General features: G+C 51.2%; 1 protein-coding gene across 15 annotated transcripts in view; it reads left to right on the top strand.

Moving 5' to 3' along the window:
• The window catches only part of EHMT1 (euchromatic histone lysine methyltransferase 1), a 114,929-nt gene that overhangs the window by 43,033 nt on the left and 51,562 nt on the right, over positions 1-20,334 (top strand). For 4 of the 15 annotated variants that reach the window (XM_061352986.1, XM_061352985.1, XM_061352988.1 and 1 more), the window contains exons 1-2: positions 2,392-2,663; positions 12,075-12,162. In XM_061352986.1, the coding sequence (XP_061208970.1) occupies positions 2,601-2,663; positions 12,075-12,162 (151 nt within the window). In that variant the 5' untranslated portion in view covers positions 2,392-2,600. Of the gene's footprint in view, positions 1-2,388; positions 2,664-6,206; positions 6,397-12,074; positions 12,163-20,334 lie in introns of those variants that run through there. The other 11 variants (XM_061352974.1, XM_061352978.1, XM_061352980.1 and 8 more) reach the window with 5 other exon arrangements.

Raw genomic sequence — 20,334 nt, 5'->3', positions numbered from 1 at the left:
TGCAGGGCTAAATATTGTTCTTCGTATAGGAGGAGAAATCTCCCCTTGTCTCCCGTTTGTGCTGCCTTTGCAAGGGAGCTCTGAAAATGCCATACATAACGTGGGAATGAGGCAAGAGTCCTGAGGGACCCGGTGTCCTTTGTGCAGGGAGGTGCCTGTGCTGCTGCCTTCCTCCTGGAAATGGGAGATTGCTGAAAGGGATATTTGAGCCTTGAGTCAGAGAATGGAGACCAGAGAGCTCCGGCGTAGAAATGCCTTGTGGTTGTATGGTCCCTGTAGAAGATGTTGACGGGGGGGTGTGTGCTCTGCTGGCTCGTTCTGGCCTGGTGGGTAAACTGCTGGAGAGTACGTGGGACACTTAAAGGGGAAAGCTTCATGGGGCATGTTCTTAACCTATATGATGAGCAAACCAGCTTCCTTGTCCAGCCTGGAGACGGGTCTGCAATCAGCCGGTTAGAAAAGAGCCTGTGCAGCTCCCAACCCCTGCAAGATGGGGGAGATGGGTGCTGGGGGCCCTGGGGCAGGAGGCACCGCTCCAGCAGCCCATGGACCCTGCTTGGGCACAGGAGTGACTGTGCCCTGGAAGCTTCTTTCTTTGGATGGCATAAATTGAAGGTCTTGTTAATGAACACACAAGCATCCCCTGCAAATGCAGTGCAGAGATGCTGGTCTGATGCCGACTGCTTTGCATCAGTTGGCTGGTGAAGCAGCTGTGATGCCCTGATCAGCTTTGCTTTTTGTGTGGGTTTTAAACAGCTTTTAGTGCTGTCAAGGATGGCCGTGAGATGTGAACAGCGTCTCTGGTAGCTTCTGCTTGCAGAGTGTGTTTAACCTCAGCAGTGAAAACGTGCCTAGTGTTGAGATGCACTGGGGAACGCTGCCCTTGGGCATGTGCGGCAAGGCCGAGGCTGCAGTGCGGGTCTCGGGGGTTATTCTGCCTCTGAAAGGGGATGTTGGCTGTGGTGGTTCATTGACACTGCTCTGGTTAATAGCTTTCGGTTTATTCCTGGGGTTTTGATGAGAGCGTGGTCATTTCATGCTGCAAGGAAGGGCAGTGAGTTGACTGTTTTAAAGCCATCTTTAGTTTGAGCTAGTTACCTTTTGATGCAGTGGGTAATGCAACTTGTGTCTGTGTAGCTGGAATTGCTTTTGTTTGGGGATTTTCAAGTTTGAATGAGTTACCCCTACACCTCTTAGTGAGTGATAGCAAAGCCAGGAAAATCTCATTTTGTGTATATTAAAACTTGAGATTTACATCAAACAAAACACCAGTGGGTGAAAGAGAGATCCTTGCTTTATACTGTCACCTCAGATATTCCTTCCCTGTGAGTCTCAGTCATCTCAGTTTAGCCGTGTGTTTTAACTGTTTAGTATGAAACTTCTCCAGAGCGTGGAGGGAAGAAGTGTCCTCATAGCCAAGGAAGTTCCATAGCCATTTCTTGTGCTCATTTAACTGCTGCCACTTTGCAAGTGTGCCTGGGCATGGTGGTGAACTCACTGCTTGGGATGGAGACTGTGTGGCTCGTAGCTGTTCCCAGCCCGCAGCACTCTCATGGCAGGACATGCTCTTAAAGAGAACTGCCTTTTGTGCTCTCACTCTTCTGCAAAGGGTTTCCCTTTGGCCAGGACCACGTGGGTGGTGCCACCGGCCCTTTCTGAGCTTCCTCTTCCTCCTGGCCTCTGCTCCGGGGGGAGGTTCTCCAGCAGGCACCCAGCTCCTGCCTCCGGTAAACACCCATCTTGCTCTTGAACCCCTTCCAGCCCATGGCTGCTTGCAGATGTTCTGCGAGTGGCGCTGGCAGTTTTACTGGGAGCTTGAGCAGATCCTGGAGCTTGCCAAGAGCTGAGGCTCAATTGTGGAGCGGAACAGAGGCAAACTGCTTTTATTTTGAAGCTCCAGTTCTTTCTTCCCACCTCCCCGCCTGGGCCAGCTGCATCATATGGTTTGACATAGGCTGAGCTCAGAGCACCTAGGAGTGAACTATCCCTGCACTGGGGTTTTCCCCCCTCATCCCATTCCCCCTCTTCTTTAACGACTGTGCTTGTGATACCCTTCTAAGGTTGGTTGTACCAGGTCAGGTTGTCTTATTAAGCCCCAAAGTTACAAATAGCTCCTGTTCAGCTCAGCAGACTGGGTCTCGAATGCCCTTGCAGTTGGACACTGCATTATTGACGCAGTTTAACCCATGTGCCTTCATCTTACTGCTCAGAGGTCGGGCTCTTTATTAAGCAGAACAAAATCATCACGGGAGCATCCCTCCCTGTCCCTCCTGCCTCTCCTTGCCCTGCGAGCGAGGGCTACTCTTGAAGGCCACCGAGACAGAACACCTCGCTGCATGGTTTAAAAGGCTTTTCTCTTTGTTTCAGGCAAGCGCTCAGGTTTGAGGCCTGGCACCCTGTCAGAGAGGTGACAGATGATCGGCGCTCCCGGTGCGTCCCCGGGATGCCCGGGCTGATCATGCTCCAATGGACGCCCTGGAGCCGGCAGGTTCTCTGTGAAATGGCTGCAGCTTGGAGGGAGCAGTGAAATGGTCTCCTCTGGGCATGCTCACTCTGTAGAGGGAGCTTCTATCACATGAGCAGAAACTGAATCACTGCTCATGAGGATCTGGAATATGCAACTCTTTGAGTCTTCACCAGAAGAAGACCACAGATGTCCGCAGGTACCGCAGGGCCCAGCTCTTGCAGACAGCGGCTCCCTGGAGCAGGCAGGCTGGCTCTCTCCCGGTGGGGAGCTGGAGCCTTGGAGAGGAGGAAGGCAGAGTGGGGAATCATGGCTGGGGTTAGTCTTTAGTTGTTTCCAGGGACATTGGTTTAACTGCCCCGTGCGCGGGGGGCACACGGGGGAGCAGGCAGAGGAGGATGGAGCAGGCTGATGGAGGCTGGCTGGGTCACTGCTGCCCAGCACTGGGCCCTGGGCTCTTGGGGACTGCAGCATCCGGCATTGCCTGGCTCTGGGAATGCTTGGGCTTTGTTTCCTTGCGTCCACGTGGTCTTTTATTTGCCTTGTGGGGTGGGGAGGCTGGTCTGGGGCTGGTTCTGGGGGGTTTGCGCTTGGGGGGGCTTTGGTGCCTTTATTTTTTAAAGTGGGAAGTTTCTGGAAATCCCTCCCAGGAGCCCTCCCTGCTTGCAGCTCTTGTAAGCAACAAGAGCAAAGCCTGGGGTGTCCGAGCTGCTCGAAGGCTGAACCTCCAAAAGGGGAAGAGAGGCCCTGTGGCCACATGGCACCTCCTCGCTAGGTCTCCTTTGAACACCCCTGCTTGCATCAAGCTCTCTTCTTCGGGTGGAGGTAGGAGAGGACTTTGTTTTACCAGGACGACACAATCCTTTTTGTTTTGGGGTGGTTGCTCCCTTCTTTCTTCTTTTCTCCTGTTTGTTGGTACCAGTTCCCTCATGATCCGAGGGAACAGCTGATTAAACCCAAACCTCTGTGGTTGATTTCATGGCACGAGGCCCGTGTCTGCAGCTTATTTTAAACGTTGCCTAAAATTCAGCCCCTGGCCCTGCCGTGCTCTTTGTTGTTGTGCTTGTGCTGTCGTTTGTATTACATGTGCTGTTGGCTGCCACAGGCCTCGGTGGGACACTGGAGGTCCCAGAGCCTTGAGGGGTCTGGGCAGAACACAGGCAAGCTCATGCTGTGCTCAAGGGAGACCCCCGAAGCTGCCATGAGGACGCGACATTGGATTTTCAATGGAGGAGTGAGACATGAAGGTGGCGTTTAAAAGATTAAGGAGCTTACAGGGCAATCTGTGATACCAGATCTAAATATCCATCGTGTCTCCACTGGACTATAAATACTCTCATTGTTTGTCATCCAGAAGATGTGTGCTACAGGAAAAGGCATCGGAGGAAGTCAGGAAGAGAGAAACGAGATTTCATTTGCACAGTGAGGAGCAGAGGCCTTGATGTGCTGCCTGATCAGCTCCTATCCAAGGGAAAAAAGCATGCTTTGGCTTTGATGGAGGCTGAGGAAACAAGCAAGCAAAACCATGCTGAGGTGTGCAGTGTGTGCTCCTGTGATGGTGACACCGGTGTGACAGCAGCCAAAACCACCCCAGTGCTCTGTTCCTGCGCTGATGCCCTTTGAAAGCATCTGCAGAGAGACGCTGAACAGCCTGACCTACTTTAGAGGCAAGAAAGAAACCCAAGGGCTAGACTTGGCGCTGCTTTTCAGCAAGGGTTAAGAGCCCCAGAGTGAGGCTTTCAGGTCTTGGGTTTTCTCCTCTTCATGTATTTAACTGAATTTTCAGTGCCAGCACAAGCCCTTCCCCTCCTCTCCACAACACTTTGGACAGAGCTGGGCTCTGTAGCACACATGGGATGTATTTTTTCCTTGTCACCCCCTGTTAGACAACCCTTGGGGCTGGCAGGAACAGGATCAGGCCCACGACGTGGCGTCAGGCTACGGTGATTGTCCTGGGTCTGGACCCCTGACCCTCCTCCATGTGGTGCTGTCTCCTAACGAAGGATTGCATGCATCCCTTGCTATGGCAGGGGGCTATTTCATGCAGGTAAACAAGGAGTTTTAAGGTGCTTCACCTTCCAGGCCAGTTGGTTTGTGGGAGGATTGGCTTGATGCCTGCTGCTTGGCCTTTTGTTGCTTTTCCCTGGAGTTTTTCCTTCTCCCTTTCCCGCTCCTGGAGCTCAGTGGTTGAGGAACTGCCGCAGTGGGAGAGTTACCTTGCTTTAGGTTCAAGCCAAACAGCTCGGGGCTCTGACAGCGCACGCTCCCTGCTCGTGAGGCTCGGTGCACCATATGGTCCTGCAGTGCCATGGAATGGCAGTGATTTGGAAATGAACCTCCAATTTATACTCCTTAGCTGCCCTTTCCAGCCACTTATTTGGGACTGCTGTGAATTCCAAGCTTTGACATCAACCCCTCTCTGCAGAGGAGACCCTTATGTCGTCTTGTGTTTGCTTTGGGGGGTCCATCCCTCCCCGTGTCTGTGTGAGCTGCTGGGTCTCTTGGGTAGAGGAGGAGATGCCTGGTTTTGCTGTGTGGTGGTGTAGGGGGGCAGAGGAGGAGGATGGGCAGCGCTGTCTGCCAGGATTTACAGTAGTCAGGGAAGCAGCAGGAGCGAAGCTCACAAAGTGTATGAGCTAATTGGGAAGGAGCCTTAAAAAGAAAGACAAAATGTAGAGGAAAGAGTGTAGAGCAAGCTGTTCAAAAATACATCCTGGGATCCATCACACCAGCTTCCTTCCCCCAACACAGGCAATGGGTCTATCCCTTTCCTTCAGCCCCCATCAGGAGGGGAAGGCTGGTGGACGCGGTGGAGAAGGCTCGATGCAGTGGGGGTTAAGATGTGACGTGCAAGTGTCTTCTCCGCACCGCTGCCATGCTGTGTCAGAGCAGCACAGTGCCTCTTGCAAAAGAAGCTTTTCACAACTTGTCCTTGTTCCAAGGATGAGGAAACCTCCGGCTCTTCTGGCATTTTCTCTCTCCGTCATAAGTCAGGGCTGCTTTCACCTGTATGATGGGTGAGGACTGGGAGAGGACTGGAACGGGGAGGGGATCGGAGCCACCTTGCAAGGCTTTTCATGGAGCTCTTGGTGTTAAAGGAGGAACTTTTCCCCTCCTCCCCTCCTCATTTTCCTGTGTGCCTGCAAAAATACTCTTGGTTTGCATTTAAAGGAGAAAACTGTAAGTGTTGGGTCTAAGCCAACTTGTTTATTCGGGGGAAATACCGTGTTTCCAAGCCTTTCTCTCGCAGAGGAAGGCTTGACAGAGGATGGCAGACTGGGCTGGGGGTTGTATTTTTAGGTGCCATCGAAGCACGCTTGTGATTCGAAGAAGCTGAAAATCACGGCTGGCAATCTGCATCGAGCTCTGCGAGACCTCTCCTCCCGAGTGCCCCCAGCCCTCAAAGGGGTTAACTTCTCCCTCCAGAGCAGGTGGATTTTGACCTGGATCAGGAGGGGAAAGGAGAGAAAGGCAAGGGATGAGCATCACACCCACGACCAGGAGCCCACAGGCTGCTGCTTGCCAGCCTTTTGCTACTTCCCACTCCCAAAACGTGGGTCCCCGTGAGGAGGGGCCGGGGTCGGGGTTGGGAGCCTGCTCCCGTTCCCCTGCTCCTGTCAAAAGATGGCAGGTCAGCGTGTGCCTGTAAACAATGCGGTTATGAAATGGCAGCGCCGGCCGCGCTGAGCATGCTCGGGAGCAGCCTGCAGGGGGAGGTGAGCCAGGGAGATGATCTAATTCAGAGCAATTCTTGGGATTGAAGGAAAAGACCAGGCTCCACTCTTAATGACAGAGCAGAAAAACCAGGCCCCACGCCGGGGACGAAGCCCGTAGGCCATGGAGGAGAGCGTGTGAGCATCTCCCACCTCTAGGACTTCGGGTGCTGGGCAGCGCTGTGTCGCTTTCTCACCCTCCAGGAGAGTAAAGCCTTGGTGAGGTTTGGCTGTAGTTATTAGAGGGACAGGCCCGAGGGTGAAAGTTTTATTCTTATGATTATTTGTCTCTTTTTTCCTTCCCCTTTCCCGTGTCTACTGCTCCAGCTCGCAGGCATCGCTGCCTCGCTGCTGGCCTCGCGATGGCTGGAGGTGACCCAGGTGGAGAGGGACCTGCTTTTGGCTGCGGTGGTTTAGGGGTGGGAGGAAGAGGAGCGCGGAGGCTGAAGAGGTGCCTGAGCCCCCTCGATGGGGGTTTGCTCCAGGCTCCTCATGGAGCTCCGGTTGTATCCAGGCTGAGCCTTCCAGGGGAACGGGTGTTTCTGAAATGGCTGGTTTGCTTTTGCTGGAGGTGGTGATGACTGTTGGTCTCCACGTTAGGGTTTTCTTCCCCCCCTCCCCTCATGGGTGGTAGGAGAAGGCAGGCAGCAGCTGTACTCCTTGCTAACCTCAGCCCGTGGCAGGAGGAGATGCCTTTGTCTGCTCTGGATTTACACTTGCCTGCACACACAAGTTGCTTTAACTCTACTGGGACACAGCTAGATGGGGACGACGCTTCCCAGTGTGCAAGCAATGAGGAAGCATAAATCAATCTCCTCTTTACAGGAGGGCCTGGGCTCTGTGACCCCCCCTGGCCTGAAGCCTGCGCGCCATTGAGGGCTGTGCTGCCTTCCGAGAAGCCACTTTAAGTCCTGTTGTGTTCCATGCACGTGTCTCCTTGTTCCCGGCTGTTGCATGCAGGGACTTGCGCCTCGTTTCTTAACGCTTCCCCGTTTCAGGAGTTGATTTGTGCGGCTGGAAGAGGAGCGAGGACATGGGGGTTGAGAAGGAAATGCTTCGTGCCTCTTAGAAAGGGTCTGGATGAAAGGAATTCAGGAGACAAAGGAACGGCAAGGAACTGGATGTGGGGACAGACTTCAGGCTGAGGGCAGTGCTTGTTGTGAGCTGCAGATAAAATTCCATGTTCACATGATTGCATGGGGCTTATAAGGAAGTGGCCTTAACCTAAGGAAAAAGGGGAGCTTTGAGGCTGGTGACTGCATTGGACTGCATTGTAGGCCAGGTGTGCTGGTGGCTGTGTTTCCTTCCTTCTCCAGATCAAATGTTTCTGCTGCTTCCAGTGACAGGCCCGTGGTCAGCATCACCATGAGCAGTGATCCCAGGCCTTGCCCATGCACTGCAGGACCCAAGCAGAGCCGAGATCTGAATTGGGCAGCCTGCACGTGCCTGCCTAAGGAACACTCCTTCCACAAGCATTTTCTTAGGCATTACTTCCTATATAATTAACTCTGAATGTTTGTCTTCAATTAAGGTAGAGGTTATTATGAGCAAGTTGGTTTGGGTTGTGTTACTTATTTTGTTTTAGAAGAGGAAAGAGATCAGTGGGAATCTGTTGGTGCTGGGGTTGCATCATTGTCTGAGGGCTTTGCCTCCCACCTTGCATTGCAAACCTTGCATGGAAGGTGGGATCCTGCCCTGCTGCAGGGCTGGTGGGAGCTTTGTTGAGGGGATGGTGTTGGGGTTACATACCCCAGTGCTGTGCTGCCTGGTTGTGTCCAGCTCCAGGCTGAAGCCTGTTGTGGGTCGGGCAGGATCTGTCCCATCCATCCCACTGGTGTGCAGGGAGATGTGTTGGTGTCCTGGGTGGGAGCGAGCAGCTTTTCAGAGGGGTCCTCCTGCTCCCGGCCCTGCCAGCTCAACCTGCTGTGGCTGCACGATCAGCACAGCACTGCTGCACAGCCCCGGCTTCCTCAACGGGTGAGTTTTAAGACCAAAGAATAAAAAGACCCTGGTGAAGGCAGACATCTTTGCACATCAACCTCCGCTCTTGCTGCGCTGCCTGGAGAGAGCTCTGCTTCATGGGGCAGCGCACTGGTCTCTTGGGCTTGGTAAGCTGCCATACGTTGGAGTTTTGCTGTGAGTGCGTTGTCTTTGCCTATAAAACCTGTTTGGATCTTTGCGAAGGGCACCCGGATGGCGGTGAAAATGGCAAGGAGGAGGCTGAGAAAGCTCTTGCTGTTTCCCAGCTTTGTTCTTTTTGTCTTTCTTTTTTTTTTTTCCTTTGGTGGGCTCTTTTTGTTTTAAAGGCACCACTGTAGCTTCTGGTTGTGTTTGGAAATGCAGAGCCTTTCCTTGGCCGGTCTGACCTGTCCTCCATCCCCTCCAAAGACCTCGCAGAGGAGAGGAAGCAGAGCTAGAACTGAACCAGCGCAAGCTCCTCTGCTTGGATCCTCATGGCTTTTAAAGCCAGAATGGGTCCTTCCTAAGGTGCAAAAAGTCTTTTCTTCCCCTCGAAACCTAAAAATGGAAGGGTTGGGGGGTGCTAAGGCTTCGTTGCTGATGGTGTCTGTTCCTGATGGAGGCTCTCCAGCCACGAAGGTTAATAATCAGTCTGGGGCTGGGGAGGGAATGGAGGCGGACGAGGGAATGGAGGCAGACGGCTGCAGGAAAGGGGAGAAGGAGGAAAGGGAAAAATAAATGGCGAGAGTGAGACTTTTATTGTGAAGCAGCGTGTGCTTGGCAGTTGGCTTTGTTGGGGCTGCTGCAGGAGCCGGCATTCCCGGCGGGAGGGTGGGTATAGGATTTCCCTGGCAATCCGAGCGACGGCTGGGGCATGGGGAGTGGGAGCAGCCAGGGCAGCTTGCTCTGATTTCAGGGAGGGAAAACCCACCCCAAACCCCAACACCCCCCCCACACATGGAGGTATTGACACTGCCGTGAAGTTGCTGCTGAGTTGGCTGGGTGGAGCCGTGGGATGGTGGGGATGAATGGGCAGCGCTGCCCTTGGTGGTGGGTGCCCCTGGGTGCTGGGAGTGGTGATGGAGCAAGGAGGGGAAAGGCTGGCCTGGGTGGAAGAGGCGTCGAGTGTTTCACAGGGGTTTCCTGTAGCTTCCTTTGGATCAAGGCTTCAACCTTCCCAGCTGGCTTTGTACTTGTAATTATTATGTTCTACCTTGATGCTGAGTTTTTTGTCTGTTGCAGAGCAAGGCACGGAGGTTGTACAGGCGCCGCCGCCGCTAGCGAGGGATGTGTCCGTGAGCTAGGAGCAGGAGAGCCCATCAGGTGCCATTGGGTTAGCCTTGCCTTGGCACCCACCTACTCTGCCAGGATTAAAGGGGATGGGTTTCATGGCATGGAGAGCTCCTGCTGCTGGGCAGGCCCCAGGGCAGCCTGGAGCTCCTGCTCATTGCAGTGAGGAGGGAGGGTGGTCGTTGTCTGCTGAGATCTGATGGGTGCCAGCAGTGGCTTTTCTTCAGGCATCATGGGCTGAGCAGCAGCAACGCCTCTGAAGAAGGGAGAATGTGGATGGTTTGTGGAGTGGGGTTACTGCTGATAAAAGAAAGGCAGACTTAGAGTCAGATGGCTCCAGTGACCTGCTGCAAGTCCTGGGGCTTCCAGAATGAGTCAGTTTAACAGCAGAAGTAGCAAAACCTTTCTTTGTTGCAGCAAAGGCTGGGAAAGCACCCTGGTCCCTTCATAGGTTGAGGGCCTTCATTTGCTGCTGCTGCATGTGGCAAGGGCCTGGGTGCCCATGAGTAGGAGCCATGGGGCTGTGCTTGAGCCCCATCTCTCTGCAGATCTCTTTGCGTTAGTCTTGCAGCAGGATGAGTCCATGAGGAAAATGAAGTTATTCCCAGCTTACAGGAAGTCCGGCTAGACGAGGGATAGGCTTTATGAGCAAATGTTTGCAGCAAGGATATATATTATTGGCTTAGCAAATATATATAAAAAGAAGCTGATCTATGTTCAGACTCTGGGCTGTGTTTTCATGATGGTTTCTGGGTGGAAGCTATTGGGCACTGTGTGCTGCAGGTATGTTTTGTTTGAGGCTGTCTGGCCGGTTGAGGTTTCAGATGCTTGCAGTTTGAGTTTTGGTCTGTGTCTCAAGGTGGTGAGCTCAGGGCATAAAATGCCTCTTGCTGGGAGCATCTAGACTTGCCTGTGTTTGCTGTTTGCTTGTGCCTGGGGCAGGACCCATGTGCAACCACATTCCTCCTTGCTAGAGGTGCAATCCTTGAAGGTGCCCTTAGCAGGCGGTGGAGACCCTGTGCCCAGCTACATCCTCCTTCCATCAGCTGTGTTGCTATGTAGATAACAGCATTTCGGTGCATGATAGAGGGGTGCTGCTGGCACTGAGGGGCAGGGATATGCTCCTGGGTGAGCCAGATGTGGATGTGGTTCTGGATGAGCTGTCCTTGCCTTGCATGGAGCTGGGGGCTGCCAAAATCAGGGTGGAGGAAGACCCCACACTTGCCAGCACTTGGCATTGCAGCTGAGTTGACAAGGAAACACAGATGAAAGGGTGGCTGGTTATGGCAATGCCAACATCAAAGCTCCTCCTGTTAGATGCAGACAGAAGCATGTGGGGAAGGGAGAGCTGCTGCTGGGGCTGGTCTTGGAGCTGATAAACTGGGCTTCATGTGTGCGTCTTATCTCTTTTTGCTTGCTTATAGGAGATGGGCAGGTTGTTTTCTTTCCCTTTCTTTATCACTCTGTGTGCTTTATACCTTGTGATTTGCAGGGCTGCAGGCACCATCTGCTCTGTGCGGGCCTGCAGCACTTGGCTTGACCTGGGCTCATTCTTCTCCTGCAACACTGGCAGTGTGCAGTTTGCCCTTTGCCCAGCCTGGCCCCAGGACGCAGCACCTCTACGCTCACCATCTTCACCTTTCAGACCAGCTTGTCCTCTGAGCACTATGTCAAAGGACCCCTTCTCTGTGTGTTTGAGGGGGATTTAATACCTTTTTCCTTTGGTTTTGGTAGCTCTTTTTGTCTTGATGTGTCAAAAAGAGGAAGAGAGGGTTTTAAGCTGCAAACCTGACCTAGCAGCGTGACTCCAGGTGTGTGAAAGGCAGGAGTTGAGCAGGTGTGTTGTTTTTACAAGAAAATAACAGAAAAGAGAGGAAAAACCCCAAATTCCTTTCTGTAGAATTAAAACTAGAGCTCATTAGCTTTAATGCACATGGATGTTATGAATTATGAGCTGGAGCTTGCTGAGGGTTTGCAGTCTGTAAGTTACGTTTGAATGAACTAGGGAAGAACCCCAAAACAAAACAGCAAAAGCATCCATGGGCTGTAAATGTTGCTAAATGATGTGGAACAAGTTTGATAGATCAGCCTCCCTGCACCTAAAACCTAAGAAGTTTTGGGGGAATAAGGATCACCTCCTTGGGATGATCAAGTTTTCAAGGCCAGGTTGGATGGGGCCTGCAGCAACCTGCTCTAGTGGAAGGTGTCCCTGCCCGTGGTAGGCGGTTGGGACTGGAAGAGCTTTAAGGTCCCTTCCGATACAAACCAAGCTGGGATTCTGTTGTGCCTTTCATGACCATTTCAGTCCATGCCTGCACAGCCAGACTCAGCTGGATTCCCAAAGACGTAGAGAATCTGTCTGGCTGCATCTGAACCACATTGAGCTGTGAGGTCCTGGCCCGGGTGCAGCATGAAGCCCCTCTGCTCCTCGTGGGGATGAGCTGCCAGTTCATGTCTGTGACCCGTGCCTTGGCGGTGGTTTCCTGGCACCCGTTACTTAGGAGAACGAGGTTTACCCTGATGTAAACAGGATGTGTCCATGATTGTCTCTTCAGTGCAGCTTGTGTATGAACATTGAGCTAAACTGGGATCTTTCTTTCCCATTTCTTTCCCTCCCCCTTCCCCATCCCTTCCCTCCCCACCCCTAGCGAACAGTGCTGAGTAAGGCAGAGCCAAGGAAAGACGCCTGCATGAAGACTGAGCTGCTGAAAGATATCACCAACAACAAAGAGGAAGGTGAGCACCTGCCTGGGTCAAGGGCCAGACCTTGCTGGTGAGGCTTGCCTGTGATGGGAACAAAACTGGGGTGTGGAGATGGGCTTTGTCCCTTGGGTGTGCTGCCCCAAACAGTTCTGTGTTTGTCTGAGCAGGGTTCTCCCCCAGGAGATGGCATATTGGCTTTTCAGCCCTTCCATCACCACCCACCTTAATGACTGATGACTGATTTTCACTTCTGCTTTGGTGTGGCTGTGAAGCACAAAGGAGTTACTTTGAACCTCCTGTGTATGACTGCTTTGAACTGAACTCTGATCCTGCCACATGATGACCTGGCCCTTTTCCTCCCTCTAGTCAAGTGAACTTTCTGTTTTCCCCTGGGTTTCTCTTGTTCCAGAACAGGCACTGACGGCTGCAGGGTGGTTGGTGGGGTTAGGGCCCTCCACACTTCGTGCTGTTGTGGGATGCTTCGTGGCTGCTGCATTGTTTCTTCTTGCTTTTCATTTGCAGGATGCAGCACATGTTAACTTGGCAAAGTCTTTCCTGTGTGGCTGGCTGGGAGTTGCATGCACACAAATCCGAGGGCTTAATAAATGTGTCAATGGGATTAGGGAAGAGAAAAACCCACCACACTTTATCTCTGCAGCCCCCTCCTTTCTTTCCATGGCTCTATTATTCCTTGAGTAGTTACTTGTGATAGCTCTGCAGGGATTTGGTGTATTTTTGTTCTCTTTTCTATAATAGAGCATTAGAAAAGCACTGAACTGGCCCCACCAGAATACCTTGTCTTAGCTAACAACACAATTTTGGACTTAATTCAGATGTGTGTAGTACAGCATTGCTCTTCCTTTCTGTTCTCTCCAAACATAATGTTTTGCCATTTCTTTAGTTAGTAAAGCTCAGAACAGACTAAATACTGAATGCTGCATCAGCTGTGGCCACGGTGCTTGTATATTAACTGGGAGCACGTGAGTGCTGTGGCTGACAGATGCATGCACCAGGCCTCTGCTCTAGGAGCCCAAGTCTGAGGTGCCAGTGGGAGGTCACATTGCTCTGGGAGGAGACTCTTGCTTTGATCCCTTGCCTTGCTTGGCTCAGGACTATAAAGGTGTTTATTTAGCTCTTGGTTGATCTTAAGGTAAGTGTCGAGAGTCTGTGAAGGTAAAAAAACAGGAGGAGGGTGGGGAGACATTTCTGCACCTTGCATGTCTTCAGTGCTGTGGACTGGAAGCAAATGCTGTGTATCAAAGGGAAGCTGAGAACCCTTCCTGCGCAGGAAGAGTCTTGAGGCTTCACAAGGTGCTTGGATTCCAACCACTTCAGCTTATTGTCCTGTTCTGCTACTGAGGAAAGAAGGGTGCTACAACGGGAACTGTATGGGCTCCATTCCTATGGTAACATTCAGATGTTAGCCTTGTCTTCCTGAGCACACCACATATGTAAAAGACAATGGTTTGTGTGGTGGTTGTGCCCTATGCATTGTTCTTCACTGGCCTTTGTTACCCAGCTGTGATTGCTGAGGCTGGCAGCCAGGAGACCAGACAGGGCAGAATGATGCTTAGGTGTCTTAGATGTGCCCCCAGATGTGCGCCCAGTGTTCATGTCCCTTGCTTCAGGGAGGCTGCGGCAGCAGAAGCGCTCTTGCAGCTGGGCAGCTCCAGAGCTGGAGCATCCCATGGTCACAGATGGGCTTGGGGCCTCATTGCTGTGCTATAACCCTGTGGACCTGATCCCATGGCAAAGGAACAAATTAGTATCACCCAGGCTGTTAAACTGCTTTGAGTCACCATCAGTATTCATGTGATCCAGCCCACCAGAGAGATGCTGAATCCTGTTTATCTGACCTCTGCAGTCTCAGTACTGAGCATTCAGCGCAGAAGTTGTTCGTTTTTATTATTTTAGTTTTCTTGTTTTGACTCTTGACAGAAGGGCAGCGGTGACACTGGCCCAGGGTGACACTGGCCCAGGGTGACACAGCCCCAGGGTGACACTGGCCCAGGGTGACACAGCCCCAGGGTGACACTGCCCCAGGGTGACAGCTCCAGGGCACTGGGAGCAGTGGTGTTTATGTTTTGGAAATACAGGGCAGGCTCTTGGGTGAATATCATCTGCCTTCATAGATTTAAAAAGGGGACAGTGGAAGAAGAGACCATCAGTCACAGAGAATCCCAGCCAGCCTGTTTCAGTTGGAAGGGACCTTAAAGCTCACCCAGCTCCAACCCCTGCCACAGGCAGGGACCCCTTCCACTGGAGCAGCTTGCTCCAAGCCCCTGTGTCCAACCTGGCCTTGAGCACTGCCAGGGATGGGGCAGCCACAGCTTCTCTGGGCACCCTGTGCCAGCGCCTCAGCACCCTCACAGGGAAGAGCTTCTGCCTAAGAGCTCAGCTCAGTCTCCCCTCGGGCAGGTTCAAGCCATTCCCCTTGGCCTGTCCCTACAGGCCCTTGTCCCAAGCCCCTCTCCAGGTTTCCTGCAGCCCCTTTAGGCACTGGAGCTGCTCTAAGGTCTCCCCTTCAGGAGCCTTCTCTTCTCCAGGCTGCCCCAGCCCAGCTCTCTCAGCCTGGCTCCAGAGCAGAGCTGCTCCAGCCCTCGCAGCATCTCCATGGCCTCCTCTGGCCTCACTCCAACAGCTCCATGTCCCTCTTGTGCTGCTGCCCCAGAGCTGGGCACACCTCAGGGAGGAACTTTGCCCTGAAGACATGGTTCTCTTCATTTCCTGGCTTTGAACTGCTCCACTTTTTGGCTTCAATGGTAGAGGTGCTGCTTTCCCTCCCAATGGGTGCAGGATCTCCAGCCACCAGTTCTCCCTATTCAGCCCCCATCTCTTCAGCATCCTTTTGATGTCAGCTGGGCTTCTCTCTCCTTTGAATATTTATGTATGTTTTTGCTTTGAGGAGAAGGGGAGGGCACTGCTGTAACACAGTGGTTGCAAACCAGGTGCGTTTCTCCCTTGTCAAAGTTGATCAACAGGACAGTTGGTTATTGAATCAAAAACCAGGGGTATCTGTGGTGTTTTAAAAGATGATCTGCAAAGTGCTTAAGGTGAAACACCTGTGAAGTGTGATATATGGAAATGTCTGCAGTACTTGTACTGCACTTCATACACTTCTATATAAGCTCAGTCTTTGCTTAGTTCAGAGGTGGATGTTTCTCTTGCAGCAGCTGAAGCCTTGTGGGCCTTTGCTGGAGACACTGTAAATTGCTGGAGACAGGCAACATACCCTGCAAGCCTGTGTTGCTTGTCTCTTTCAGGTTGTCTTCTCTCTACCAGTGCTCAGCACCAAGATGTTCAGCAAAAAGTAGGAAAGTTCCATGTTTTAGTAGTGTCTTTGCTTCTGGGATATTCTTTTTCTTTCTGTCTTCTTGTTCTTTTCCCCTCAGACCCAGTGATGATTGCAGTTTGGCCTGGAGTATAAGGCTTGTAATGCTTGTGTATTATTCTTTGTCTCACTGAGGAGAGAGATCTGAACTTAAAAATCTGTATTTCAGACTTAGGTTTTGCTGCATTCTGAAAGTAACAGAGAGTTTTGAGCTCATCCATCTGGTGGCCTGCACATGGAAAGTGGCTGCTTGTCCCCTTTGGTCTCTGCAGCGGTGATTGGGTTCCCTTTGGCTGCGGCAGGGATGGCTGGTGAGACTGTGGCACGTCTGCTAGAGAGGTTCTGCCCACAGGCAGGCTTTGGCAGGCTGAACCAGCTCTGGCCAGCTCCAGGGCAGGACCAGAGCCAGGCCTGGCTCTGCTGGAAGAGCTGGAAGCAGTGCAGAGGAACCCTCATTGCAGGAGTCTGGCTGGCAGAGCCCAGCAATAAAGAAATAAAAAAATACTAATATTAATTAAATTACATTAAAATCAATAAAATAAATACCTAAATAATTAATAAAGTAGGCATTTTGCCTACTTTAGGGTTTTTTTTGAAGTTATCATTCTGACTCTGAGCTGGTCCAGCTCGTTTCTGCTTGCACATGGTAGGCACGTCCAGGCAGGGGTAGCTTAGCCAAAGACAGGTGCCTGAAGTCAGACTGTGCTTATCTGAGCTGGCATCTTCTTGGTTGCAATGGTGGCTTAGGGGCACCCTGGAGTTTGAGGTACCTTTTGGACACCTAAAATGAGTTGAGGTGGCCTCATCCTGTCTGACTTGGCTTCTCACTTTTGTATGATTTTGTTCCCTTCATGGGGATTTGAAGTCAATTTTGAATGACTGTGACACTGAGAAGATACTGAGATTGATACTGATACTGAGAAGAAAGCTGAAGCCTAAAACTCGTGCACAGGGTCTGCTTGAACCTGGGGAAGGGTGGAAGGGCTGGAAACTCTGCATCACTCCACTGAGCTGTTAATTCTGAGAAGTGGTTTGAATACATTACTGATAATCCTTTGTCATGTGGAGTCTCAGTGACAGTGCCAGTGGAGCTGCAGCATTTCCTGAGTCTTAAACACATTTTGTGTTACTAAAATGTAGCCAGCTCCTAAGAGATAAACCTTTAGTGAAGTTTCTTTCATCTTGGTATCCAGGTAGGATGCCAAGGCCAGGATGGATGGGGCTTGGAGCAACCTACTCTAATGGAAGATGTCCCTGCCTGTGACATTGGAATTGAATGAACTTTAAGGTCCCTTCCAACACAAGCAACTTGATGATTCTATGAATTTCAGATATGAGGACAGGCACCATAACAGAACATAAATCTCTTAGGCAAGTTACCCATCCCAAATTAATCCCAAATGCTTGGATTGGGATGCAGGCAGCAGTGTGGGGAATGTGACAAGGTTTTCCTGCTGCATGTGGTGTAGGGGATGCATAGGGGAGCTCTGAAAACGCTAAGATGCTTCTAGTAAAAGAAGTTACACTTCCATGGACACAGGCTCTATCTTTCTACCTTTCATGTTGTTGTAGTTAAGGAACGAATGGTTGTAGATTAAAGAACAGTGAGTGATTTGGAAAGAAGGGAATACTGAGGAGAGGTAGTTCTGGTCTGCTTGGAAGGAAGGAATGCTGTCAAGTTGTGAAGTTCTGGAGAAGTGATTTCAGATTTTACTCACTTGCATTTGCAGCACAAGAGCAGAAAAGCTGTTGACCAGAAGAGAACTCACTGCTGTGAGGTGTCTTTGAAATGAAGATCTTGGCAGGTTTGCAGTGATTCATCTTGTTTAATCATGAAGAAGGGGAGATGAGGAGGTCATGGCAGGAAGCTTTGGCTGGCTGATACAGTTGAAGAGCTTCTGTAGGCTGTTGTAGTCGGTGTTTCTCCATTGTGAGGTTCCTGCTGTCTCTAGTTCGTGTTCCTGTCTCCATCTGTAGGCCGTATTTCAGCAAAAGTGTAAATATCTATTGAATTGTGTCTATTCAGCACTGGTTGTAAACGTGCACTTCATGTGTCTAAGACTTGTTGAACGTGGTCAGACTTGCAGACCTGTCCCATTCCACAAGGATGGAGCATGTGTTATAGGCAGAGCATCATGTCAAGAGCAGCAATAGCCTAGCCTGGGTGAGCAGCTCCTGTTCTGCTGTTACCAGAGTAAGGATTTTGGTTGTGAAACCCAGACTCCTTTACTTAGGCTACCACATGTTATTAAGTAACGTAGCTCCTGATCTAAACTCGTTCTTTGTGGGGGTATCTTTAATGGGATGTATCTGAAGGGGGCCTACAAGGATGCTGGAGAAGGACTCTTCATCGCAACTGTATTGATAGGACAAGGGGGAAGGGGTTCAAATTGAAACAGTAAAAGTTCAGATTAGACGTAAGGCAGAAGCTCTTCCCTGTGAGGGTGCTGAGGCGCTGGCACAGGGTGCCCAGAGAAGCTGTGGCTGCCCCATCCCTGGCAGTGTTCAAGGCCAGGTTGGACACAGGGGCTTGGAGCAAGCTGCTCCAGTGGAAGGTGTCTCTGCCTGTGGCAGGGGTTGGAGCTGGAGGAGCTTTGAGGTCCTTTCCAACACAAAACATTCTGTGGTTCTATGGAGGTAGAAGCCCTTGGACCTTATTTTGCCTGGCAACCTGAGCAGCCCTTTACAAGGCAGAGTGGGTGCACCATCCTGTTAGATCAAACCCATCCCCTGGTGACTGCTGTCAAGTTCTCCAGTTCTGTGCCACTTTAGGGACTATGAAATTTAATATCTTTATTTAGGCAAACCTCTAGTCATGCGGATCTAGGGGTCTGGTGCCAGTTCATAAGAGATTAATGGTGCTTCCACAGCCACACTGTGCTTTGCACACTTCAGAAGAGTGTGTGTGGGAGCTGTACGTGGGATTTTCATTTCAGCGTCCCAGATTTGTCTGGACTAACACAGTTACTCTTTCCCTTAGGGCAGTGCTCTAATGCACCGTGTTTTGGTTGCCTCCATGGCAGGTAAAGCAATTCTTGCCCTCTGCTTATTCTCTTTATCTAATAGTCAGCCACTGAAGTCATTTGACCGCACTGGTGGGAGTGTGCAGTGTTTAAATCAACACAGATTGAAGACAGAATTCGGATGGGGGCCTGGTGCTGAGCACTGGAAACCTCCATCTGTGGTCAGGGAGCTCATTTGTTGTTTTATTCTGGCACTGACCTTGCTGAAATAATTGTTTAAATGGCAACAGCAGAGGCTTTTAAAGACACCAAATGCAGGAAGAGAAATGAGGATTGAAAGAATAAAGGCACAACTCTTGGCTCCCTCTGCTCAGGACTTTTCAAGTAGCTAAATAACAGTGAAAACCCAGCGCTTTATCTTCTCCAGGAGTCATTGCTCTCCAAAACAAACCCTTGTGTGGCTTATCAGAGCTTTCGGTACACAGAAGGTGGTCTGGGTGGTGTGAGAGGGCAGCAGATGGAGGTGATGACTTTGAATCGTGCTTGGAGAACCACTTAGTTACTGCCTGCTGGAGTGCGGGTTTCTGCCTCTGCCCCCTGCATGTGCTCCAGTGGGCACTGGTGAGCTCTTTCAGGAGGTTTTGGAACTCTTCTTGGACGTTTTGGAGCTGTTTTTAGAGGCTCTGAGCCACCAAAGTCCATGTGAGAGGCAATCACAGGCTGCTCTGGTGACAGCGCTGCTTCTCCTCCTTTCTGTTTGCATTGAGCTGCTTGTGCTTGGGCATGCAGCAAAGCCCTGCAGAGCTTGGATTTAACAGTCAGCCCAGGTATGTTGGACTTGACATCCTGGCATCCAGGCTCCTGGTTCTGCTTCACACTTGAGCCTTGCATCAGGTTTTGCCAGGTCAGCAGAGACATTCAGGGTATTGTTTTCCTGGAATGTTTGGGCTTCAGGAGTGGAACGCAATGAGATGCTGACAGCAGTATGCTGCTCTGGCTTGCAGAGCTGTCCTCCACTTTGAGCCTTTCTGAGTACTGTACATGAAAACTGCTTTGATTCAAGCTGGTTGTAATCAGTCCTACCTGCTTTGACAAGGCTGTTGCTGGTGGGATTTGTGGTGCTCTTCATAGCCGTGTGGCCTCTGGAAGGGAAACAACACAAGGGATCCCTAACAGCAGGTTGATTGAATCATTTCACTGAGCGTGCCAGTGAATTGTTATCACTCCTGGTTGCCTGGGGAGCTGCTGGTTTGTCATGTTGGAAACCCTTCTGCAAGTACACAGATGGAACTGGATGATCTTCAGGTCCTTTCCAACCCAAACCATTCTAAGTACACAGCGTTCATAGTTGGGTTTTCTTCAGCTCAGGTCTGAAACCCCAGATGGGACAAACTCATTGATGACGGGAGCATGGAAGCGTTTGGAAGGAGTGGGGGAAAAACCATTTTTGCATGGGCACTCCTGTGTTACCTGGGTGTGAGCTTTGAGCCTGCAAAATCCTTGCTGCGTTTGACTCCTGTCATTGCTTTAGCCTAGAATTGCACTTCACACGCTTCCCCCTGTGTTTACACTGGCTGTTGCCTTGAGATGACACCATGAATCCTGCTCCTGTGCTGCTTCATCCCAGGAAAAGAGCCACTGGATAACCTTGCCAGGAGAGCTGGCATTGCCAGGGAGTTCCTCTTTGGGGTGTGCTGTGTAGTGGCAGAGCCGCTTGGCTGCTGAGCTGTGTCTGAGCCACCAAAGCTCACACGACTTCCCTTGTGTCTGTCTGGCGTTCTGAAGGGCTTTGCCCAAGATCTGAATGCAAGATTGGGCAGTGTTTTGTTTGATGTGCAGGGGGTTGACAGATGGTCCAGGAAGTGTAGTTACTGGAAAAGCAAAAGGTAATATTTACCTTGAGAAATCCAT

This window comes from Neopsephotus bourkii, unplaced genomic scaffold, assembly GCF_033783945.1.
Source record: "Neopsephotus bourkii isolate Nb327-2 ecotype Australia unplaced genomic scaffold, CSIRO-AGI_Nbou_v1 NB_659, whole genome shotgun sequence".
NCBI lineage: Eukaryota > Metazoa > Chordata > Aves > Psittaciformes > Psittacidae > Neopsephotus > Neopsephotus bourkii.
This window is presented reverse-complemented; position numbering and strand designations above follow the sequence as displayed.